The sequence below is a fragment of the Hydra vulgaris genome, chromosome 01 (assembly GCF_038396675.1).
Source record: "Hydra vulgaris chromosome 01, alternate assembly HydraT2T_AEP".
In the NCBI taxonomy this organism is placed as follows: Eukaryota; Metazoa; Cnidaria; class Hydrozoa; order Anthoathecata; family Hydridae; genus Hydra; species Hydra vulgaris.
The window spans coordinates 51,145,001-51,171,616 of NC_088920.1; the positions used below are offsets into that span (position 1 = coordinate 51,145,001).

Genomic DNA, 26,616 nt, shown 5'->3' on the forward strand with positions numbered 1-26,616 from the left:
TAAATATAGGAAGATCTAAATTATTGCGATAACGATTGGCTGAAAAAAATTGAGTTTTATCTGAATTAAAGTTCACCAGCCACTGTGAGCCCCATGCTGTAGCAGAAGTGAGATCCTTTTCAAGCTCAAATGCCCCCTCCAGGCAATCAGAGAGTGTTGGTTTCTTATCACGACAAGAATAAATGGTAGTATCATCAGCAAACAATGCCACCTTAGATGTGAGAATATCTGGAAGATCGTTAATGTAAATTAAAAAGAGTATAGGGCCAAGGATAGAACCTTCAGGAACCCCTGAAGTTACAGAATAAGAAGAAGAGTGTTGTCCATCGAGGACAACTTTTATGCTACGATTGGAAAGGAAGGATTCAATGATCTTAAAGATGTTGCTGGATACACCATAAGAAGAAAGCTTATGGAGAAGACCAGCATGCCAAACTTTATCAAACGCTTTTGAAATGTCAAGAGCGATGGCCGTAACCTCTCCACCTTCATCTAATGCACGATAAAACCTGTCAGTTATTACTGTTAGCAAATCAGCTGTAGAACGAGAAGATCGAAATCCATATTGATGGTCAGAAAGTAAGTTATTAGATTCAAGATGAGAAATTAAGTGTTTGTTAATTAAAGATTCAAAAACCTTGCTTATGATAGGAAGAAGACTTATAGGACGGTAGTTAGACGAATCAGATCGCTCCCCAGAATTTTTGAAGATAGGGATAACAGATGCGGCTTTCCAGCAGGCTGGAAAACAAGACTCTGATAAGCACTTGTTGAATAGTTTTGAGAGTATAGACGACAGCTCTGGAGAACACTTCTGCAAGACAATAACAGGTATGTTGTCTGGGCCACAAGCCACTTTAGATACAGATGCTGGAGTGATATGAATGTCAAGCAATGGATCAACCTGTTTGTTGGCAATATCAGGTAGAACGCAATTAGTGGAATCAAGAGATGATATTGATGAAAAGTTTTTAGCAAACAGTTCGGCTTTGTCTTTAGGTGAGGTGACAAAGTCTGAACCATACAAGAGAGGTGGAATTATAGATTTGCCCTTATTATTGATATTATTAAAGATTCTCCAGAAGTCACGAGAGCCTAATTTTTGAGATGAGATACGAGATTTCATGACCTGAGAATAGCGGGTTTTGGTGTTAGACAAAACCTTTTTACAGTTGTTTCTAGCAGTAATAAACAGACGTCTGTTTTCTGGAGAATTGTTTTGCTGATAAATATGGAAGTAACGGTTTCGTGTGAGGAAAACCATGTGTGAGGAAAACCATGGAGGAGAGTGAGGCTTGACCTGGAATCGTCGAGAGGGAATAAAAGATTCCATGCCAGCCTGAATCCACGAAGTTATGTAAGAAGCACATTTGTCGACAGGAAGTTGAAAGATTTCTACCCAAGGGCCATCACGAAGAAAATCACGGAAAGAATCCCAGTCAGCTTTACTGTAGTTGTAAGAGGTTCGATAATAGGGGGATTCAGGTGATGAAGAAGAATGAGATATTAGTTTTAAAGAGATCAAACTGTGATCAGAAGCACCTAAGGGTGAATGTGGAGAAACTGAGCACTGACTAGGATCAGAAACAAGACATAAGTCAAGTAGAGAAGGTAAATGATTAGATATAAAAAAAAACAAAAAAAAGTGGATCCAAAATATTACTCTGTGGCACGCCACTAGTTACATTTATCCAGTTGGACTTGTGTTTGCCAAGAGTAACTCTCTGCTTTCGATTATTTAAAAAGTCACCAATCCAGCAAAACAGTTTTCCAATGATACCAAATGCTTCTAGCATCTATGTATCATCATTTAGTTTCTATTAGTTCAAATACAATATCTATTTGTTCAAATACATTGTCTGTTAGTTCAAATACATTCTTTATTAGTTTAAATGCATTGTCTGTTAGTTCAAACACATTGTTTATTAGTTCAAACACATTGTCTATTAGTTCAAATACATTGTTTATTGGTTCAAACACAATAGAATTAAAATAATAGAACTAAATGATGATACATAGTATCATCATTTAGTTCCTATAAGTTCAAAAAAACAAACAAATGTGTATAAATGTACTGAAGTATTTAATATTATTCAAAAAAAATAAAAAATAAAGAGATTTCATTAAACATTAAAAAAATGGATCACACTTCACATTTTTATGATGTACTTTGGTGGATAGGGATTGATAAAGATGTAAATATACTTGATATATAAGTCAAATTCATGTATCCACATGAACCAGTTAAAAATTTCTTTTAGCCAATAAGAAATAATAAGTATTGGATGCTCAATTCCGAAGTTATATGCCTAATTTCTACACCCACAATAATATCAGGCTGTCCATACAACGTATCTGATTTAGATTGATAATATAAGTATTTGGTTACAAAAAAATAAAAATTTAAATAATGTTGTAACTTTATACTTTACACTTTTGCAATTTAGTATTTTTTCTTCTTTTTTAACCCCCAAATTCAAGAATGAGGGGGGTGGGGTGGGGGTGGGGAGTGGAAGAAACAGCCTCCTTAGCATGCCCATGAATAAATATGTTCTAAATAAATTTAAATAAATGCTTTTAATAACATTTCAGCCTCATTTATTACAAAACTTTAATTTTTTTAAAAATCTGAAAAGATTTTATTTTTGAGTATTTATACTGGATAAGGTATTACAAATGCAATGCATGATTCTAATTTTTTAGTAGACCTAAGATAAAGTAATTATATAAAATCAGCATTTTTCTCAGGAATTTTGGGTGGCAGCATCCATTTTAGCTCTAAAAATCAATAATTTACAAGTCAATAATTTTGAATAAAATTGGATAAACAAGGCATTTCTTGAGACTTACTAGTACTTAGAGTGGTATTTTTGAATTTCATAAGCAAAAACCTATTTGTGTTCTAACTTTTCGGAAAATCCTCATTATCAATTACCATTATCAAGATATGTCAATTACCATTATCAAGATATATCAATTACCATTATCAAGATATGTCAATTACCATTATCAAGATATGTCAATTACCATTATCAAGATATATCAATTACCATTATCAAGATATGTCAATTACCATTATCAAGATATGTCAATTACCATTATCAAGATATGTCAATTACCATTATCAAGATATGTCAATTACCATTATCAAGATATGTCAATTACCATTATCAAGATATGTCAATTACCATTATCAAGATATGTCAATTACCATTATCAAGATATGTCAATTACCATTATCAAGATATGTCAATTACCATTATCAAGATATGTCAATTACCATTATCAAGATATGTCAATTACCATTATCAAGATATGTCAATTACCATTATCAAGATATGTCAATTACCATTATCAAGATATGTCAATTACCATTATCAAGATATGTCAATTACCATTATCAAGATATGTCAATTACCATTATCAAGATATGTCAATTACCATTATCAAGATATGTCAATTACCATTATCAAGATATGTCAATTACCATTATCAAGATATGTCAATTACCATTATCAAGATATGTCAATTACCATTATCAAGATATGTCAATTACCATTATCAAGATATGTCAATTACCATTATCAAGATATGTCAATTACCATTATCAAGATATGTCAATTACCATTATCAAGATATGTCAATTACCATTATCAAGATATGTCAATTACCATTATCAAGATATGTCAAAGATTCTTTGTAGTCTCTGCTCCAAGTTATTATTTATTTATTATGGACTGGAAATGTAAAAATAAAGCAGTTTTGAGACATGGGTGACAAAATTTTTTTGTGGATGATTTCATATGGTATAATACAACATCTTAAGCAGTCTTCCTGAATAATCCAATAAACAGTCCACTTTAGGTTTATACTAAAATGCTAATAAGTGGAACATTTTAAGAATTAAATGTCAAGATTTAGGTGCTCGTTTCTAAAATCAATGTTTACAAAATGCATTAACACCATGCAAACCTAAAAACGATTATAGATTTCTTATAGAATAAAACAAACAATATCAAACAGTGTAAAAATTATTCTACCTGTTCTTCATTCAACTTTTGATGGTGTTGCTTGGATAACATCATACTCTTTTCATGATTTCTTTGTTTCATCTGTTCTTTTTGTAATGCATGTGTACTACGAAGTTCAGTTATCAACTCTTTTCTTCGCTCTTTTTCAGAAAACATCTAAAAAAAGGGGAAAAAATTTTTTTTTTTAATTAAACAATTATTTGTAGAAAATAGGCCTTTAAACTAATGTAAGCCTTTAAACATTCTTCCATTATTACAAACCTATTTGAATATTAGTAAAAATTTTTCAAAATGTTTTAATAATATTTTAACATAATTACAATTATACGATTCAGTAAAATATCTACAAAAAGCATCAATCAATCAATAAAAGGGAAGTATCCATCAACACATTCAATGTTTTATTGGCTACTTCACAATGAATTTTAATTTTTAGCAATTTTTTAAATTTGTAAAATAAACTTTTACAAAATAATATGATACAAAATTTATGAAATATTTAAAATGTTCAAATAACACACAGAGACAAACACATAGCTGTATCAAGCAGAGCTAATAAAAAGTATAACACCACTTAAATGTTATAAACAAAGAAAAAGATTAGCCAAATTGAATTAATCTGTAAAATTCAAGATTTTTATTTACACTTTTAAATTTTAAACAGATTCTATGAACATTTTTTGATTTTAAATGGTATCCGTAACACTTTTTAACTATAATGCAATTAATTTAAATTTAAATAGATTTCATGTAAAGTTTTCTCAAACTTTTCTAATACAATACTTATAATAAAAAGTTTATCATTAAAAAATTAATTAAAATATGAAAGGTTTTAATGTCTTTAATAACTCTCATGTTCAAAACAAACATTACTTTTAAAATATTCTTAAAAGTAAGTTGGAAATGAGAAAGGTCTAATAAACAAAAAAAATTTTCTGATAAAAAATATTTTTTATTATTAATTAAATTTTTTTTTCTTGCATTCTGACAAAAAATTGACAGATGACAGATGCAAATTGAATGCAAAAAAAAAAAAAGCAAATTGTAACCTAAGATTCAAGAAGCAATGAAGCTATGTATTCTGTAATTTGTTGTTTTTAAGATTTAAAAATTTAAGAAAAAATATCTATCAATTTTTTTTTTAATTTTAAAATCTGAATCAACATTTAAAAAACATTTAAATTAGGAAAAGATATTTAAAAACTTTTATTTTCTTAATAAAACGTTTTTACGTTTTTTAAGGTTCCTCCTACCTTAAAACAAAACCAAAAATTGTTAAAAAACAATGTTTACATTAAAAAAAAAAAAGATTCAATTACTTCAGGATGTTAAGAAAAATGTCTTAATAAAACATTTTTACTGCATTGAATAATCATGTTAATCATACATCACACTTGCATGTTGTATGCATGTGCGTGTGCGTGCGTGTATATATTCAAGTCCAGAATTAAGTAGTAAAAATTCAATATGATTCTTTATTGACCTTCAAATAAATATGATTCTTTATTAACCTTCACATAAATATGATTCTTTATTAACCTTCACATAAATATGATTCTTTATTAACCTTCACATAAATATAATTCTTTATTAACCTTTGCATAAATATGATTCTTATTAAACATAAAATTTTAAAACTAATTAAAATTTAAAAACTATGAAAAAACAAAAATATATATATTTATTTTATAAATCTTTTAAAACCAAACCATGTTTTGAACTGCTCTTCCTCTAATAATCTTCTGTAAAAATATAATTGCTAACTCTTTATCTTCCTCTTCCTAATTATAAAAAAGTCTATCAATAGAATTTTTTATTATTTTATTTTTAAAACTGAAATAATAATAGTTTCAAAAAAAGATACAACTCTTTTATATTTTAAATATGCTAAGAAGTTATATACTACATATTTTTAATATGTAATATATAACTTCTAACTTAACTAGTATAATGGAATATATAGCATAACTACATGTCAAACTTTATCCAGTGGTATCTAACATTAAAACAAAATAATTGCGAAAATTGAGCTCCCAACTTGAAATTATGACTTTTGGAGACTCAGTCTGAAAAGTCTTATTTTTTGTTGATGCCTGCCATTATAGATTAGAAGTAGTACTATTTTAGGATAACCTTATTCAAAATTTTTGACAGTCATTATCAGAGTTGGATACATATAAAAATACATTAATTTCAGATTTCCAAATACAAATTCAAATATAAATATACGAAACTGGTATTTTCAAAATACAAATATTTTTATGTTAGGTTTTGAAAAAATACAACGATTTTTAATATAATATTGATAAAATGATATACTAAATAGAAGAATGAAAACAAGTCTTTTAACAAATATCACTTAAAAACAAATTTTCAACTTATTTTAGTGTTAAAAAATTTAAAAAAAATCTTGGTTTTTCCTAAAAAGACACCTAGTTTATTGTTGTTGCTTTTTTGAGGAAAAACACTGTAACAAACATATTTCAATTAAATACAAATACAAATAGTTAAGAAATTTTCTAATCAAATACAATACAAATACTCCAATTTAGCCCAATTTTAAATTTAAACTCTTTCAGATTAAGTTCCAAGATGTAATCATCAAGATGAATTTAAAATTCTTTAGGCTTTTCAGATTAGATCATAATACAAGACGAGTTTACCAAATCTCATGAAAAATCATCATAATCAGAGTTACCCAAATTTCATGGAATCAAATTTTTTTTCAAATTAATAAAGAAATATTAGGCCATTTTTATATAAAACATGGCTTTGCTTTCTTGAAGCATAATAAAGATATATCATTTAAAATTTAGACTAAATACTTGCTATTAGGGCTCACACTCTCCATTAAATTTAGAGCAATGCATTTTTATGAAAAATTTAAGTTCTAAATAAAAAAAAATGACAAAAAACTGGCACCTGACCATCTTTGAAGGCGCTGAATAGAAAGATGAGAAAATAACCAAATTCAAAAATTTTGACAATCATTTTTTTGATTTTAAAATGTCAAGATAAATATATATAAGAAAAGTAAACAAAAAGACGAGTGAGCTGTGTGAGAAAAACGTACAAAACTACTTGAATTTCATCAAATGAATTGCACAATAAGAGCAATATCATTAAAATAAAACTGTTACAGCTTGACATTAACCTCCAAAAAAAAGCAGCTATGCTATTTCACCTGCCTTCTTATCAGTAACCTGCATGCTACTCAATGAAATTAACAGCTACTGATGATTATTGCAATTGCTGACATGATGCAGCCTTCAAAAAGATTAGCAGATCAACATTAACATAATGTCAGGCATTATGGAGCGAACAATTACAAAGCAATCTACAGAAGTTGTTAATAAGTCATTAGATTTCCAGTTTTTTCTCCTAATTAGATGAAGTTGAATTCAATTCACATGTAATTGGAACGCATGAACTGGCTGACAATTGATAAAGGAATCGATTTGATGAATAGCATTTAAGACAAGTTTGACTTTCCACAGTTTCAAGCTGAAGTAGCATTTATTGTAGAATATATCTCTGTTATGAAGCTTCTCACTTAAGTGCTAAATATCCTGCAGTTTGAACAAAGGTCTACATGGAATGTTAGCTTAATAACTTTGAAAGAGAAAATGGAGTTCCTTTTTTGCAACAGTTCAAGTCATTGCTGCAAGCAAATGGTGGTAAAGATGGATGCTGCTATACATAGCAGATTTAATCAGTACATCATGAATGCAAAATTAATAGCAGCAGTTGTCTTTTCAAAATTTAAGACAATTTGCATCAAAGAGAACAAACAAAAAGGAATTGATCTTAAATTCCTGAACACAAGATTCAACAGCAGTAGCAGCTGGCTAAAAACAGTGACAGTGCAAGTGTAAATTTAGCATATGAAACAGCCATGTCTAAATTAAAGATAAATTATTTCAATTTAGATTGTCACATGATTATTATTTTATCTATATATATTAGTAGCACCAAACCATCAGATGACCTTCATGACTCTTCACTGTTAAAGTATGCCTTTTTTAAACTAAACACTGTTTTGCCAACAATAATTGCTTCTTCAGCTTGCCCTGCTACACTAAAAAAACAAGTGCAGAATGCAAATGTTTTTTTAGTGTAGCAGGGCAAGTGTTTATGTCAAACCACACTAAAATGACAGATGAATATTTTGAAAAGCAGCTGTTATTGCAATAAATATCCTCTAAAAGTCTGACACTAATCTATAAGTTAAGGTCTTGATACAGGTTTATAAATACTGAAAATGTCCTAAAAAAAAACAACAATTGTAATAAATGAGAAAGCTTTTTTGTAAATCCTTATTATCTAGTGTAAACTTGCCAATCTGTTACCATAAACATATGCCTATTGAAGGATTGAATATATTCTAAGTTTTGTTCCAAGATGATTTAAAAACTTATTTCTTTTGTGTTAATGTAGAATTTATTCACTTTTGCGATAGGTAAAAGTACTTTTTTTTTTTATATTGTAATTAAAAAGTACTTTTAACAGATGATACTTTTTTACTTTTACTTAAATATTTTGGTCTAGCACTACTTTTTACTTTTACACCCAATACTTTTTACTATAATACTTATACCACTATAATACTTATACCACTATAATACTTATACCACTATAATACTTATACCACTATAATACTTATACCACTATAATACTTATACCACTATAATACTTATACCACTATAATACTTATACCACTATAATACTTATACCACTATAATACTTATACCACTATAATACTTATACCACTATAATACTTATACCACTATAATACTTATACCACTATAATACTTATACCACTATAATACTTATACCACTCTAATACTTATACCAATATAATACTTATACCACTATAATACTAATACAAATATAATACTTATACAAATATAATACTATTACCAATATATTAGTATACCACTATAATACTTATACCACTATAATACTTATACCACTATAATACTTATACCACTATAATACTTATACCACTATAATACTTATACCACTATAATACTTATACCACTATAATACTTATACCACTATAATACTTATACCACTATAATACTTATACCACTATAATACTTATACCACTATAATACTTATACCACTATAATACTTATACCACTATAATACTTATACCACTATAATACTTATACCACTATAATACTTATACTTTTTACTTTATCATTTTTAAAATGTAACCAACTCAACCCTGACTATCAGCTTTGTTAACATTTTTACAGTAACTTAAAAAGTTCATTTTATTTTATAGGCTGTCTTTGCCATATCAGTTTAAGTACAACAATGTCCTTATGCAGTAAAGACAAATCTGAAGTACAAGGTAAAGAGCTTTATCCATAATGCAGATGTTTATTGTCATCAAATGAAAATATAGAGAAAAGAAAAAGACGGAGATAAAATTTATGAAAAATGGCAACAACAAAAAAAAGCTGGTCAACAAAATTGCTGTTCAATAGTATTTTGTGTGAACTTCAAATGTTCCTTCTAAAATTTCATTTACTCAAAATCTGTAACAAACCTGGAAGGAAAAACAAAAGGCAAGTTGTAAAAGTTGTTGTTAAAAATTTTGCAAATATTTTGTCACTAAATCTAATACTGCTGCATCAAAAAATATTGAAGCTTCGACTTTGCTAATCAACCTTGTTGCCCCAACAAGATGCAGGTTTCAATCTTGCTAATTAATCTTGCTGCATCAAACAATATTGAAGTTTAAAAGGAGATTCAAACCATTGCTACACTTTAGAAATTTTTGCATGAAAGAAAAACTGCAGAAGGCAGTAACTTCAACCTTGACATTGATGCCAAAACTTTGTCCGGAAGAAAAGCTTGTTGTTATCAAACTTTTTATGCAACCAAAAAGATATTATAACAAATACTGAATAAAAATACCTAATACTATTAGAAAAAACCAATTAACACCACTTGCATAAAAATTTAATGATGACATCATTAATTGTACACACCGTGAATAGATTTTTGCCTTGATTTAATATATTTCATCCGACAAGGATAACTTCATTAAGAATGATCAGAACCTCTTAAAATTTTCACATCACAATCTTTATTAGTAGTACTATGTTCTGAACCAAGTCAAAAAATTAGATCTAATTTTCAAATGCGCCAGTCTGACAATCTTTATATTAAAAAAAAAAAGTAAAATATGCTCTTGTAAAAATAGTATTGCTTGCTCAGAACACTCTAAATAAGACAGAGTAACACTATAAAAAAATTTAGCTCAGTAGCTTTATTCGATCAAAAGCTTTTCTTTGTTAAGAGATTGCAAATGTAGTGAAAATTTAAAGGCAAAAAAAACCTTGCAGAAAAAAAAACAAAAAAAATGAAATAATAAAATCTGAAAAAATAAATTAAAACGCTTTGTAAGCATTATCTCTCTTTCCTCAAGTTCATTTTTATCATTAAGACCTTTTCTAATAGCAAAAAGTTTTTTTCGTCTATGTTTTACTGAGCTGGTTCTTGGGCATCATCATTATATGCAATAACAACAATACAGCAGCAGTTTTACCCTTTTTGGGCATTGTGTCCATATCAAATTGTTCAAGGACTCATTGATATTCTGTGCTTCACCATGTAAACAAATTTAGAATGATTTAAAGGGCAATATATAGCCTGTTAACTGAATAAAAGTAAATATTTAAAGAACAAAAAAAAGCCTGTTAGGTGAAAACTAGATGTTTAGGTTTCAATCTTGAGATACTTAAAAAAAAGCGTTGCTATTAAGAACTAAAAAACCTTGTCTAAAAGGGTATATATTCATTTTTGCAAAACTTTTTTTAAATCAAACTAATTTTTAACTTAACCCTAAAAGTAATTTAGTAGTTTCAAAATTTTCATAAAAAAAAAAATGAAACAGTTAACCATAAAACCATTGAGATATTTTTCTACAGGATTAAAAGTTTGCATGATTCACTGATGCAACATACATACAACTACCCAAAATTCTTTATGACAATATTTGACACAAAATAATGATTCAGCAAGCAATATGAAAGTGATAAAAAAGAACAGTCAATAGTTTATTTCAAATAGTAGACAACAATAGATACAACTGAACTTATCGAGGTTGAAACTTCCATTAAAAGAATTCATAGAGTATTTTTGTAAAAAGATTGGTAAAGTTACTTCTCATTTATTGCAAAACCACAATCAATCCATCTAAAGCATCTAAAAGAAAAAATTAATTGAATTTTTGGCCTAAATTTTGAAAGGGCATACTTTTATTTATAAACACAATCCATTGTAATAAAACAAAAAACTTGTTTTGACAACTTTAAAATCAAAAAATGACTATAAAAAAATATAAACTGAGTCATCTTCATAACATTTTGGGATTCTACACTCAAAAATGGCTAGGTATCAATTTTCAGCCAGTTTCTGCAGCTAAAAATTAAATTATTCATTTAATAGTATCACTACCAGACCTACAAAGGCAGATGTGTCAATAATAGGGAACTTTAGAGTTTCTAAGGGTGGAATGCAAGAAGCGAACTTGAGTCATATTCGACTTGAACTTTACATTGTAACCAATAGCGGCAGAGTATTTTTTGAGGGGAAAACCCATACTCTGCCACTATTGGTTACAATGTAAAGTTCAAGTCGAACTTGACTCAAGTTCGCTTCTTGCATTCCACCCTAAATGTCTCAAATTTTCCATTTTTTCATGCTTCATTTTTTAGTTACTACTGATTAAAATTTGAAGAAAATTTGAGGGAGTGGATGGAAAGAATACTCTCAATTTACATGGAATGACCCTTTAGTTAAATCATATATATATATATATATATATATATATATATATATATATATATATATATATATATATATATATATATGTATATATATATGTATATATATATATATATATATATATATATATATATATATATATATATATATATATATATATATATAAATATATATATATAGATATATATATAGATATATATATATATATATATATATATATATATATATATATATATAGATATATATATATATATATATATATATATATATATATATATATATATATATATATATATATATATATATAGATATATATATAGATATATATATAGATATATATATAGATATAGAAATTTTTTTTTTGTTCAATATAATTAATCTAAATCATAGTATATGTTATTCATTAAAAGTTGCAAAGATATACTAGTTAAATACTTAAAAAAAAATAACTGTTATATTAAAAAACAATATTCTTTCAAATAAAAAATTTTTACAAATAAAAAATAAATAAAACAATTCACTGTAAACTAATATTTTTTTAATTTTATCATAGTTTCAAACACCATTTTAAACATCTTTAACTATTACAGTATTGACACAAGACAAATTTACTATTACAGTAAAAACACTTATAGTATTACATTTATACCTGTAACTTTTATTTATTATTCATAATTAATGTAATATATACTGCTATAATTCATACGAACTCATACTAATAATTTATGTTTATTTACTCCTAGTATTAGTATTAGAGTTATTCTACAAACCCTTACTTAGAAAAAATTAATTTATTGTGCCGTGTATATAACTATTAACCATAATAAAATCAAATTGCATACCAAGTTCGGAGTAATAACAGTTGGTGTTGGAGGTCTTGGTATTGGCTTTTCAATTTTAACAACAAAACGTAGAGGCTTTACTTCTTTTTCTTCTTTAACGGTTTTAGATTCTTTTGCAATTACATCCAGTTCAACTTGTCGTCTATAATTCCTATTCATGGTACTGCCTAAATACATTTTAAATTTTTATTTCAAAATTTTGTTCATTTCAAATAAATTTCAAATTTTTACAGCATCAAAAGATTTTTTTCTTAAATATTTGAATAAAAAATAAAAAGTTTCAAATCTATTATTATTATTTATAATTACCTCTAGCACTACTTAATTTGGGAACCTCAATCTTTGGATTCATTAAACAATCAGGCAATGATTCTTCTAACTCTAATAATCCTTGGTAAGTTGACAAATAAGAACTATTGACTTTAAAATGCTCTGAGCCTTTATCTAAAAAAACACCATGCCGTGATAATGGTGCATAAACTTCAGAGCCTGGATCTGAATAATCTTTCAAAATATCTCTTCGTTCTAATTTTCCTTCTACATTTTCATGCTTATGATTCAATTTACGAAGCACTAGAAAAAAAAATTGAAAATAATTGATATATAATGAATCAATTTTTACAATTAACTGTAAAATAATTTTATAGTTTTTAAATAAACTAATAACTAGTTGTAAATAAATAATGAATAAATTAACTATATTAATAATTTTTGCAAACTTTATAAACTCCTTTTTCATTTTTTTACCTTAAACTTTTACTTAAAATTCAAAAAAAAAAAATTAACTAATAATTAAACAAACCATTTTTTTGTTAATTTAACTTTTATAGGTTTTATATCATCCACTCCTTATTTATAACTAAGATATGTCATCCACTCCTTATTTATAACTAAGATATGTCATCCACTCCTTATTTATAACTAAGATATGTCATCCACTCCTTATTTATAAATAAGAAAATTAATGAGAACCTTAATATTATCAAAAATAAAAAATATTTTTTAAAAGCTATGTCAAAAGAAGCAAAACAAAATAAGGATTCAAAAAAATATTAACTTTTTGCAAGAAATGGTTTTTAAAAAAACAACTGTTGAAAAATATAATTATTTACTTAAAAAAATTTCAAGTGAGCTAGTGAAAATTTCTATAGAAAGATAACAACTATGTAAACTTTTAATGAAAACATCTCAACACCATAATTAAAAATTGAAAACATATGCAGTTTTAAAATCATTAAGTACAGCATACTGTGTGCTTCTAAACTTTGGGTACCAAGGAGTGTAGCAAACTAAAACAATAAAATATTTCTACTTTTATTTGCAGGTAGAAAAGTTATAAAAGTAGAACATTTTAAGTAAATGAATAATTTAGCAATAAATCTTGTTTCGTGGCTGCTGAATTTAAATTTTAAGCATCTCAGTTATTTTAACCATTGATAATATTATGATCACATTTAAACCATAAAAAACATCAGGACTTTATTCAACAACTCTCTCCTACTAATATAGCTCCATTAGTCTATATTACATAATGTTGGATTTTCTAGATTGTTATGATGCAATGTTTTTTTCAAACGAACATTTTAGTATCTTTAAAAATATCTAGAGACCAACTAGAAGTAAAGATGTTGAAAAGATAAATGCTAAGATTAATACTGTTTCAAAAATAAATTTATATAGTTTGTTAAAAACTCTAAATATTTTGATTGAATGTGAGTGGTCCTTAAAAGTTCAAAAATATTAAAGATTAGTTGTCACAATACAAAACTAACACTATCTTATTAAAAAATAGTATAAGTTTTTATTTGCTGCTGAAAAACTTTTAAAAATCAAGAATATTTAATTAAATTCCTAATTTTTACAGTAAACACTTGGAAAGCTTATACATTTTTTGATACTAATGGTCATCTATAAATATATATAGGTAAAAGCTAGATGTGTGAAAATTTTTAATTTTTTTAGCACACCCTAATGCCCATTAACTTACACTGAGCCACAATAAATCTTCAATATCAAATTTTGTGATTAAACCAAACTAAATAAACAATTTGTGTATTTAATTGAAACTAAACTTCTTACTTTTTATGTGTTCAGCTCTAATTTTTTTAATCTTTGCTTCTTTCTCTTGTAGCTTTTTCATCCGTAGCCTGTCAAGGTATTTGCTTTTTAAATCATTATTTTTATTTTCTTTGTCTTTCAATAAACGCTGAAAAACCTGGAGCTTGGCTTGTTGAAGTCTACAAAAGTTATACTATTCTTTATTTATAATAACATTATTTTATTATTTAATAAAAAAAAAAAGATAGCATTTATAAACTAGTGTTAGATATAAAAAAAATTGAAACAATGTTTTTTATGACACAGTAAAAAATGCAAAACAACCAAATAAAGATTAAAAGTACTTTTCAATTTGATTTTCACGAAATGCCCACTCCTTTGTCTCATGATCAGCCATCATTCTTCTTCGCTCTTCATACATTTCTGTATTTGAAAGTGGAGGTAGAGTAGATTCCCTATTGTTAACAGCAACACATTTAATTAAAACAATTTATTTATTTTTATTGCTTAAAAACTTGCCAAAACATTTCAATAAAAATTTAATTTAAAACTAAATGATTTAAATTATAAAGTTTACTATTAAAAAAAGAAAAAGAAAATGAAAATATGAAAAATTTAAATCAAAGTATTTAATTATTACATTAGGTATTACTACATTAAAATGTTTTAGTTTAAATATATGTGTGTGTGTGTGTGTGTGTGTGTGTGTGTGTGTGTGTGTGTGTGTGTGTGTGTGTGTGTACATTACAATTACATGGTTTATAATTACCAAGATCCTTTTTAGTTGTTAATTGGTTATAAATTAAAATAAAAAATACTACCCTATACAACATAAGTTACCAATGTATAACATAATAAATTAACATAAAAAATGGTCCCATAAAATATAAGTTACCAATGTATAATAAATTTTACCATGCTCGCTTAGCTCTTGCTCTTTCTATTATTTCTACTTCTGCAAGTCCAGCAGGTAATCCATGCTCTGAAAATTTTGTTGAAATTATAATTTAACATCTTAGCATATTTATAGCAGTAGTAGTAGTAGCAGTAGCAGTAGTAGTAGTAGTAGTAGTAGTAGTAGTAGTAGTAGTAGTAGTAGTTTGTGTGAGCCTTCAAGTTACGTTTTACGAGCCCTGATGTTACGTAAAGGGCCCTTATGTTACAATATGAGCCCTAGCGTTACTATTTGAGCCCTCATGTTACGTTTTAGCGTAACATGAGGGCTCTTGAGCCCTTAAGTTACGCGTTTTGATAATGAAAGTAAACAAGTTTAAAATGAGTTTTAAAACAATTACCTTTAGAGCGCGAAGCGTATAATTTGAACCTGTGGAAATTATAAGTTACTCCTACATGAGTTACATTAAATAATTAATACCAATACTATTCTCTAAAATTTAGAGTAAATAACGAATCTTTTAAAATGTATATATATATATATATATATATATATATATATATATATATTATATATATATATATATATATATATATATATATATATATCTGTGTATGTGTTCTTATATGGTAGATGTCTAATTTTCTTATACTTTATACTATATAGCTTAAGAAAATTAGAAATGAATCAAGAATCTGTTTCAATTTCACCTTGTGTATTATGCACATGTGTTGTGAACACCGAATTTCAAGGTGGTACTGTTGGTGAAGGAAATTTTGTTTGTAAAACTTGTTATGGTAACTTTTTATTATTTTTTTTATAATAAACTTTTTCATAATTTAGAAATAAAAATGTACAGACATATATTTAAAATTTTTTTTTTTCATTTATGTTCAAAAAAGTTTCTATTGTGTTATGCTTTAATGATTATTTTATTGTTTCAGTTACTGAAACAAATATAGTTCTATATGTTTAAGTTTAAAATAATATAGGTTCAAACAGATCAACGTGAAATAAGTGCTGCAAATTTTTTACACTTTATTTATTTTATTTGTGTCTGTATTTCTCTTATTTTATGTAGATAGCATTGAAGTTATGGCAAATTCAGAAAAAGTTGTTTCTGAAGGTGAGTTTTCAATGATTTTGATTTATATATATATATATATATATATATATATATATATATATATATATACATATATATATATATATATATATATATATATATATATATATATATATATGTATATATATTTTTTTTAAGTTGTGGAAAAATTTACAAAAAAGGAGTTTGATGAAATTGCTGCATCTTCAACATTAAAAATGATTTTTTCTGGAAAAGTATAATTTTATAGTTTTTCATCTTAGTTTGTTAAAACAGATAACAAGTTATTTAAATACTGTTCGAATTGTTAGGTATATATATAAGTTTTATGATGTACTATCACTTATGGCCCTGTGAATCTTCGAAATTTTGAATCAAATTGTTTTTTCGTAAAAGGATTTAGGATTCAATTTGAAAGTCTTTAATCGTAAGTGATTTGAGATTCAATTTAAAAATCAAAAATGATTTGAGTTTTTTGAATCCTTACTTATTTTGTTTTTGTTGTGGTTCTTTAAGATATTCAGCGCTTTGGCACTATTGAAATAGTGTTATTTATCTTTAAATACATTATTATTCAATCAATAAATGGGTTAACTAGGGCAAAAGCACCAAATAATAATTTATAAAAATTTATTTTTGAAATATTTATTTTATGAAAAATATATTTAAAAATAAAAAGGTTTAAACTCAGATTTCCTTTAATTGCTCATTCATTTCTTGAATCAAGACCTGCTTTTTGGAGATTTGAAACAAAAAATACAGATTCGCAGGGCCCAACTATTACTACATGGTATTTAAATAAAAAGTTTGAATTTTTTGCTAAATTAATTTTACTACGTTATCGAAGTTTGGATATAATAGCAACAGTTAATAAATTTGTGATTGGTTGCCACTTTTAATGAAACAATTTACAAGTATGCTTGTGCACTTAATTGTCTTTTTTATTTTATAGTTGCATAGTTATAGGCATAACATATATAAAGAAGGAGGTTCACGAAAAACTAAAGATTATTTTAATATAAAATAATACTGCATAAAAAATTAAATTATCAGAATAAATTTAAGTTGGTCATTAAATATTAATTATTTTATTTTAGTATGTATTTAAATTTTTTTAGAAAATATGATCAATTTTGAAAATAGATCAAATTTTGTTGATCTCCTGTCTAAGGATCAATCCAGTTTTTTATATATGGCATTAGGCTCAAATTTTCGTGAAACTAAGGTATAATTAAATACACAATTAAGTTACCAATATGTTTCAATAGTTGTGTAATTTTTCTCATTATTTTTTTTCAGTACAACGATTACATCTACAAAGTTATTATTCCAGAATGCTTTGTTAGTCTTTTTTCAAAATTTATGCATTGGTCCAGAATTCAGGTAAGAAAATCATATTTTAAAAATTTTAACAAGTAACAAATTTTTTTTATTTTTTTTTTTATATTTTTTATTTTATTTTAAAATTCTCATTTTATAATATTTTGAAAAATTGTTTGTTCATAAATTTTTTGTTTTTATTTTTGGTATTTATGTTAAAAAAATTATTTTTTAGGCTGAAGTTTTTTTGGAGAAGTTTTTTTCTGCAAAGTTAGATCAGAAAAATTTATTTGTTTATTTTACAATTTAGTTACAAAAAATGTAGAATAATTTTATTTACTTAATAATTTAAATATATAAGTTGTATTTTTATTATATTGATATAAAGGAATAAACCTTTGGAAAAGAAAGCAGCTTCACAGGTGTCAAATGAAAGGTAGATATCCTGTATATAACTTTTATTTTTCTAACCAATCCTATCAACTTAAAAATTATTTATTTTATAAACTTTATTTAATTAAGCATGAAAATTGAAATAATGAGAGCTCTTGAAAATGATGATTTCCATGCTGCATCAACGGTATTTTTTATTTTGATATATGTATTATTATCTAATATATAGTTATATAATTTGATATACATTTTTTTATCATGTTTTTGTTAACTTACTTTACATGAAAACTGCAAAAGTTCATTCGTTAATTTCTTAAATAATTTATATTCTTTAAATGATAAAAACTAACCAACAACAAATTGAACATGTCAGCTACACTTTCACACAAAAATAATTTGGATTATGCAGATAAATTCATTGTATAAATATCATTTTACAGTGACTTTTTTTATTATCTTTTTTTATCATTTTTATATCAATTTTCATATATTTACATCAATAACAATTTGCTAAAAGTTGATAAAAAGACAATTATATTAGACTACTTTTAAATTTTCTGCCATGGAAAATCACAGAAAAAGTTTTAACTATTTTTCTTGTTGTTTTTTGAAAAGGTCATTTCAAAACTCAAAGCTTCTGCTTCAAAAAATTCAGGTTCAAAAGAGGTTAAAACTCGTCGAAAAGTTAAATGTCCTAAATGTAATGAGTGAGTATCTTAATAAATAATTTTTTATTATAACTAAGATAATATCAAAAATTATTTTAATAATTTATATCTCCACCTATTAAATTGTATGAATTTATAGCTTATTTAGGTTCTTAACAAAGTTATGAAAGTGTTTTTCAATACTTTTATTTAAATTTTAAGAAAGTTTAATAATTTAATATAGTAATGAGTATATAAGTTTTGTCTAAGTATTAAGTATTTATAATAAGACATAAACTAAAAATTGTTTTTTAGTTTCTACTTTCATATTACATCTACTTTCATCAGCTTTAAAGTATTTTTTATTGTTAGGAGAGTAGCACATCTAGACAGACATTTAATGTCTAAAAAACATGTCTGGGATACGCTAAAAGCAAAAAACGCTAGAGTAGATTTTGATCTTAACCTTCCGAGAAAGGTGCTCTCACCTTCTAAAAGACGATCAAAGATCCGTCACTACAAAAAACAAATATGTGGTTTTTCTCACTGCCTAAAAGAAGTTAAAAGATTGAATAACCATCTAAGACAATTTCATGGTTTAAAAAAAAAAAGAGGAAATTCAAAGAGCAACTATGCTTGCAAGACCTGTTCTTGAAACTAGTGATAAAGAGTCAAACAATCATTCAAGTTCTGATTCTTCATCTAGAGAGGATGAAGAGCTATTAGAAAATAATTTCACTAAAGCTATTCATAGTGAAAGCAATTTTTTGGCTTCAGACAGCGAGGAAGATGATTGGCTTGGTGTAAAATATCTTCAAAAAAGATTAGAAAATAATTCTAAAAATAATTTAAGTGTTGAACATGATCTTAGAAGTAAAAGAGATACTCAGTCAGCTACTGAAGAAGATTCTGAAGATGACTTTGATGATGTTGACTTTGATGATGGTGAGCAGATTTTTTACATGGCTTCATCTGAAGAAGAACAACTTTTAGATAGTTTTGTAATTTGGCTGCAGAGTCCAGATGGTGGGATCAAACCTGAGCGTACAGCTAAAAAGCATAAAAATGTAGTTATGGGTGTTGTGCGACATGCTGCAGAGGATGACATTAATTGTAAGCATCTTGCTTGCACTTCTTTTTTAAACTCCTGGATGTTGAAAATGCAACACGACCAGAAACAACCTGGAACAATTAAAACTTATTTAGGTTCAATACAAGTATTTTTAGATTTTTGTATTTTGAGAGAAAGAAATGATATCATTACTAATGATGAGTATGTGAAGCTAAAAGTTTTGATTAAAAAATGGACTCGTACCTTATGGAAGGGCATCCAAGAGAGGCAGTTTGAGAAAGATTTGGAAGACTTTCACAGCTTTCCATCTGAAGATGAAATCATTAAATTTGATGCTTCAGATGTTGTAAAAAGTGCAAAAAAACTTTTAAAAAGCTGCAATAACAGTAACTTTGTTTTAAATAAGTCTAATTATTGTTTAGCCAGATCATATTTATTGACCTATATACTATTTAATAATGCATCAAGACCTGGTGCAACTGCTAATATGACTATTGGTGAATTTAGAAGAGCTCTTTATAATGCTAGCGGCTATACAGTCAGTGTTAAAAAACACAAAACAAGCTACAAAGGACCTGCCAACATAGCAATGACTGTAGAACTGTACAATGAAGTTGCTGTTTACATAGAGTTTCTCAGGAATAAGCTTGTAGGCATATCTCAGCCAACTGATACGGAACCTGTTTTCCTAAGTTTCAGTGGTGTAGCTATGGATTCATCAATGATATCCTCTCAATTTACTCTATTTTGGAACCGTGCTTTGGGCAAAACAAATTCAGATTCTTCTGCAATGAATCCAACCCTGGTGAGGAAATACACTACAACTAAAGTACATAGTCAATTTCCTCATTTAAAGGAAAAAACAGCACAACACTTGTGTCACAGCTTGAAAGTTGCTGAAACAAATTATGCATTGTATGACACACAAAATTCTGCATCAAGCACATGTACTGCGTTAACTTCTGTACAAAGATCAACTAATGGAGTTTTAAAAGGCACCACAGATAAAATAGACACTACTATGGATTTGTTTAATGATGAGATAACCAAAGGCTTGATTACAATAGCAGATGTTCGAAAAAAGATTACAGGTGCAGATTGTGATTTGAAGAAAGTATTAGATAAAGTAAGGCATACAATCCGTAAAAGAAATATAACTGCAGGATCCATACCAACTGTTGAAAAAGTTCATTTCTCAATTGAGCCTACAATTAAAAGAGTTGAAAAAGATGATGAAATTGTTGAAGAAAAAAATAAGAAAGAAAAATCTGAACCTTTTAAAAAATTATATAGTTTTAGAGATAGAAAAGAAAAAAAAAGACATATAAATGATGAGTTATTGGAAAGTGCAGAGCATGTCGAAACTGTCGATTTTTCTGATCTTGATTATGTTGCACCATCTCCAGAAGTCTCATTTAAAAGAATAAGAAAAGAATTTACAGAAGATGATAATCGACTTATATACAAGTGTCTATCATCAGTTATATTTTCAAATGAGCCTATTGTTAAAAGTAAGTTTATGTCAACTTTAAAAAGTCAACCAGAGTTAGTTAATATTGTAAATCAGTTTGGGGTTCAATCGTTGATTGTAAAGATGAGAACAGAAAGACAAAAGAATTTTAAGGCATTGTAATATACTCTTGATGTTAAAATTTAGTAACATACTTTTTATTTGTCTTTATGTTATGTGTGTCAAATATTAAAGTTTACTTTTAAAATTTAAATATAATACTAAAGCAGTTTTTATTTATTATACGTTATGGTATTGAGTTTTTCTGTGCATAAAGTAAATGATTTTTTTATAAATAAAGTGGATGATGTTTTTTTTATCTGTTTATGCATTTCAATGAAGCATTGGTTAATCTATACCTTAGTAATTTTCGTTTACATATAAATTAAATTTTAAAAAGATTTAAAAGTAATGATTTCAAATAATTATTATTATTATTACATTAAATATAATTATTATAATTAATCAAAATATTATTTATTTATTTAGTTATAATTTAATAATATTTATTGAAAATAGCAGAATAGCAAATTAAAATTTAACAAGAAACGCAGTGACATGTTTGATCTTTAGTAGGTTTGGCTTGTTTTATTATATATAATAGGTATATTGCGAATTATTTTATTTTAATATTGCTAATTTTTTGCTGTTTAATTTCGTTAATTTAATAATTAATTTTCTTATTCAAACAGGTAGCGTTGTTGCAATGGAAATCAATCAGTGTTGATGTGATGAGAATCTAAATGATGAATAAAAAACTTCTTGTTTAAAATTAAGTTTTTTGTAGCCTAATTTTTTCTGAATCGTTATTGTTTTATATATATATATATATATATATATATATATATATATATATATATATATATATATATATATATATATATATATATATTTTCATTTATTATATATATATATATATATATATATATATATATATATATATATATATATATATATATTATATTCATTTATTTAGTTATCGAGGACCAATTACAAGTTATTTATAAGTAGTCGAGGTAAGTCTGTCGATGTATTGCCTAAACATTCTAGATACGGTGTACTAAATCGATTAGAAAGGAAAACGAAATAAAAAACAGCAAAGCACGTGCTTTGTAAAAACCATCTCTACAATTCAAGGCGATTTATTATCATTGGCAAGTAAATGAAAACATAAAAAATATTTGAAATTTGTTTATTTAATTTCTTTTTAATAGGTATTTTATTAGAATACTTTATTACTATATTATTAAATGTTGAAAGCTATAACTCTTGTCATTAATGTTGCCACAACTTCGCTTATGAAATATTCCAACCAAAATATCCAACCAAAAACTACTGTCGCCTTATTGAGCATAACGGTTTCGATCCCGGGATCCCGTTCCTTTTTTACAATTACTTAAAAATCCCAGGATTTTTAAGTAATTGTAGGTTTTCAGTTACAGTAAAAATGTTATTGAAAAGGTTTCAAGGACCTTTGAACACCCTTACGCTTATTCGCACCCTCAGAACTTTTATTGCACTTCTAGACCTACTTTGCGGTAGTGCTGCTCTTTAAAAAAAATTTTGAAGGTCTTCACAGCGGGCATTTGTTTTTAAAAGTTACGTTCTAAATGTATTTTAAATGTCTTTTAAACGTTTTCTAAACACTCTTTCGAAAAGAACGTTTAAAAGACATTTAGAACGTAACTTTTAAAAACTAATGCCCGCTGTGAAGACCTTCAAAATTTTTTTTCAAAAGGGTTCTGTTTCAGCTACGCGGTCGTGTGGGTCTAATTGTTTCTTATTTAGAGATAAAAGTATTCGCAAGTTATACCTTATCTTCTCTTAAAAAGACTGGGACTAGTCGTATCCACACTTTGTATCATTAAATGATTCGGTCTATATCTATATTATAATAGTTCTTATAATAATAATACAAACTTATGTTGTTTTTTAAAGTGCACTTTTTTTTTTACTTTATATTGTTTATATCACCATGTCTAAAAATAAAACAACTCTAGCTTATATTTTTTGTAGAGAGAGTATTTGCCCTTCGTATTTATTATTATTTAGCAGACAAAACGTTACTGGTGGTGTTGTTTAGCCAACAAAACGTTATATTCTGCTTGTTGCACCTACACTGTCGGCGTATATACTCAAAATTATTTGCAATACTTTGACCTGTTGGACATGTCGGCTAAAATTAGTAGTACAGTTTGCAATGGCATAATAGAATTTCCAATTTCACTATGTTGGTGTTACATTAGACATCATTTTATACTTCTCACTATCTAGAAGCTTATTGCTTAAAAAATAAACTCTCACCAAAAAAGTTATAAATATATTTTTACAAATAACGCGTTTTTCACTCTAATATCCTCCTCCTTCGGTACCATCCTGAGCCAGATGTTACACGAAATGCCCTCCTGTTACACTATGCGCACAAATGTTACTAAGTGATCTCTCGTGTTACTATATTCTTAAACTATTTATATAATATTTATATAAAAGAGACGCAAAGTTGACTTTTTACATGCAAAAAAACTCATTTAAATCATAAAATTTGTTAAAAAATTGCAAAAATGTAAATTAAAACTGAAATCAAGTAAAAGGCTTCAATTTGATATTGGTACTACTGTGTCGTAAAACAAATATAAAATAAAAAGGGCGTATAAAAAAGAGATTTCTGAATTAATAAAAATAGAATCGGGTCATTTCCACATCACACCATACAAATAATAAGGTAATAATAAACTCATTTATAGTTGAAAACAATTTTGAGACGCTTATTATATACGTGATATGCCTTCTTTGGCCATAATTTGCGATATCAGAAGGTGAAATGAACATCTTATTTAAATGTCATTCTGCGGTGCATTAACTAGACTTCTTGTAGCACCTAAAAATATATACACATATGTTCTATTGTTTAACTCCCCAAGGCCGAGGGGGCCACTTCATATAATTTAGTTTTATATTTTCTACTATTTATTATTTATTTATTTTTCTACTCCGAGAATGTTGAAGTTGCATTTGGATCAATTTTTTCCAGTCTATTTCAAAAATAGCTTTAGTATTGGGGTAGCCGTGCCTTCCACCTTTTTTTATCTTATATTGTAATTTTCACATGTAGATGTAGAAAATAACATGTAGACAACAACATGTCAAATTAACATTGCACATGGTTAAGGCCATATTTTTGGGGGCCCGGGGCTATTAATAAAAAGATATCTTTTTTATAGAAAAGTTTCTAACTTGCTTAACCCAATCAGCACAATCTACTGTCCCTATCGTATTTTTTATTTAATACTAAACAAAACATTAAAGTTTGCCATATCCATCTTCTTGTTGCATAGACGCTGACAAAGTTTTGCCAACAATTTTTTGTATATCGATGGCTTAATCCGCAAACCAGCCAACTCCATGTTTTTTCGAAATCTAGATTTTGATTCTATTTTGTTGATCTTCAAATTTTATATGATATGCAAAACGACCATAATTCAAATAAAATTATAAATACGTTAAATCACCCGCACACATACTAACCAACTCCAGGTTTAAAAAAAACGATTTACCAATCCAGCTAACTCCCGCCAATTTTGCCATTTTGTAATGTGAAGTGTTAGATAGTTTAAATATTTAATATAACTTATATATTAATATACACATTTGAAGCTTTCAATATATAAAAGGACCTGAATTAATGCAAGGTAAGACACTTTAACTTTTTAAAGCATATTTGTTTTCAAAAACAGTTAAATTAAGTTTGATAATTACATTACAATTACAGAATCAACTCCTTGTGTTTATTAATGCTGTATTTGGTTATATTGTAGTTATTTCTTGACCTTATATTGCACATATTTATTTCAAAATTTTGAAAAAAACGGACTAACAAAATAAAAGTTATTAAACTTAGAAGCGTAGTTTAAAATTCAAAAGCAAGTAGTAATAATTTCAAAAGCATGTAGTAATAATGTCAAAATTTTAAACTACGCTTCTAAGTTTAATAACTTTTATTTGATTTTCCTTTTTCTTTATTTAATACAAGCAAAGATAATAAATCAAAACGATACTCCTGCAAAGTTAATTTGACTTGACAAAAAAAAAAAGGTTTTTCTTTTTTTAATGGTTTATTGCCAATTGAAAACATTATGCAATATCGGGTTAATAAATCTTGAATACATGAATTCCTTGAAATGATTAAAATGTATTTGATTTTTTAGAATGTCATTTACCGAAGACATTGGTCATTGTAATGGAGAAATGCAGAGTGATTTTTCATATTTTCATAAAGACAATGCTATCAAAACAATTTCTTTTTGATCTTCGACGAAGATTTTATGTTACCCAATTACACTACTGTTTTCGATCAGAAAATATTCCCAACGCATGACACACCCACAAGTGGGGTTGGAGTCTCCATTCAAGCTCTTGTGCCAAGTCAGGATCCACAAATACCTAGCGGTATAGTTTATAGCTCCCCATTGATAAACAATGACATTATCGATGAAAGAGATTATAATGCTCCCTTGGTCCCATATTCTATGCACTCAGACTCAGAATCTGATGGTGATGAAGGAGGGACAAAAAAGTCAAACGGCGAAGGAGATGTCAGGTTGACAGATCCACATGGAAAGATCATTAAAATTTTGCTTATCGAGAAAAGGGACTAAAATATTTTGGTCGCAAAAGAATAGGCGACAAAGTAATCACTGATGTGCCTAGAAATGCATTAAGGCTGAAACCAAGGTGTAAATGAGCATCAAACAAAAAATCTGCCTTTCAATGTTTGGATATTTTAGACACAAATCGAACGGAAATTTTCGCAAGTTTTTGGAAGATGACTTGGGGAGAAAAGAAGGTGTATGTTGATAGTCTTGCCAAATGCTTTCCTATCAAGAGACCAAGAGACAGAAAGGATGCTTTAAAATCCAAAAGACAGCTCAATTGAGTACTAT

General features: G+C 26.8%; 2 protein-coding genes and 2 long non-coding RNA genes across 6 annotated transcripts in view; 3 read left to right on the forward strand and 1 right to left on the reverse strand.

The window, feature by feature from the left end:
• LOC100203820 (cilia- and flagella-associated protein 91) overlaps positions 1-26,616 on the reverse strand; it is a 63,024-nt gene that overhangs the window by 9,264 nt on the left and 27,144 nt on the right. For all 3 annotated transcript variants that reach the window (XM_065788523.1, XM_065788522.1, XM_065788524.1), the window contains 7 exons: positions 15,650-15,716; positions 15,079-15,189; positions 14,756-14,913; positions 12,986-13,249; positions 12,677-12,843; positions 5,741-5,812; positions 4,041-4,187 (listed from right to left, as the gene is read on the reverse strand). In XM_065788523.1, the coding sequence (XP_065644595.1) occupies positions 4,041-4,187; positions 5,741-5,812; positions 12,677-12,843; positions 12,986-13,249; positions 14,756-14,913; positions 15,079-15,189; positions 15,650-15,716 (986 nt within the window). The remainder of the gene's footprint in view (positions 1-4,040; positions 4,188-5,740; positions 5,813-12,676; positions 12,844-12,985; positions 13,250-14,755; positions 14,914-15,078; positions 15,190-15,649; positions 15,717-26,616) is intronic.
• Positions 16,294-17,761, forward strand: LOC136075046 (uncharacterized). The gene is made up of 4 exons (XM_065787272.1): positions 16,294-16,426; positions 16,711-16,755; positions 16,894-16,970; positions 17,687-17,761. The coding sequence occupies exons 1-4, from the start codon at positions 16,312-16,314 to the stop codon at positions 17,759-17,761; spliced, it is 312 nt and encodes a 103-aa protein (XP_065643344.1). The 5' UTR covers positions 16,294-16,311.
• On the forward strand, positions 17,837-18,336 carry LOC136074895 (uncharacterized). The gene is made up of 3 exons (XR_010635536.1): positions 17,837-17,959; positions 18,034-18,117; positions 18,290-18,336. It is a non-coding gene; the product is annotated as an uncharacterized LOC136074895 (long non-coding RNA).
• LOC136074896 (uncharacterized) lies at positions 18,369-19,257 on the forward strand. Its single transcript, XR_010635537.1, has 3 exons — positions 18,369-18,490; positions 18,577-18,634; positions 19,063-19,257. It is a non-coding gene; the product is annotated as an uncharacterized LOC136074896 (long non-coding RNA).

Bases quoted from the DNA above. Each gene is read 5' to 3' on its own strand.
- LOC136075046 (XM_065787272.1), top strand. From the start codon at position 16,312: ATGAATCAAGAATCTGTTTCAATTTCACCTTGTGTATTATGCACATGT. The intron at 16,756-16,893 runs GTGAGTTTTCAA...ATTTTTTTTAAG, and splicing joins AGAAAAAGTTGTTTCTGAAG to TTGTGGAAAAATTTACAAAA. The intron at 16,971-17,686 runs GTATAATTTTAT...TTTATTTTATAG, and splicing joins AAATGATTTTTTCTGGAAAA to TTGCATAGTTATAGGCATAA.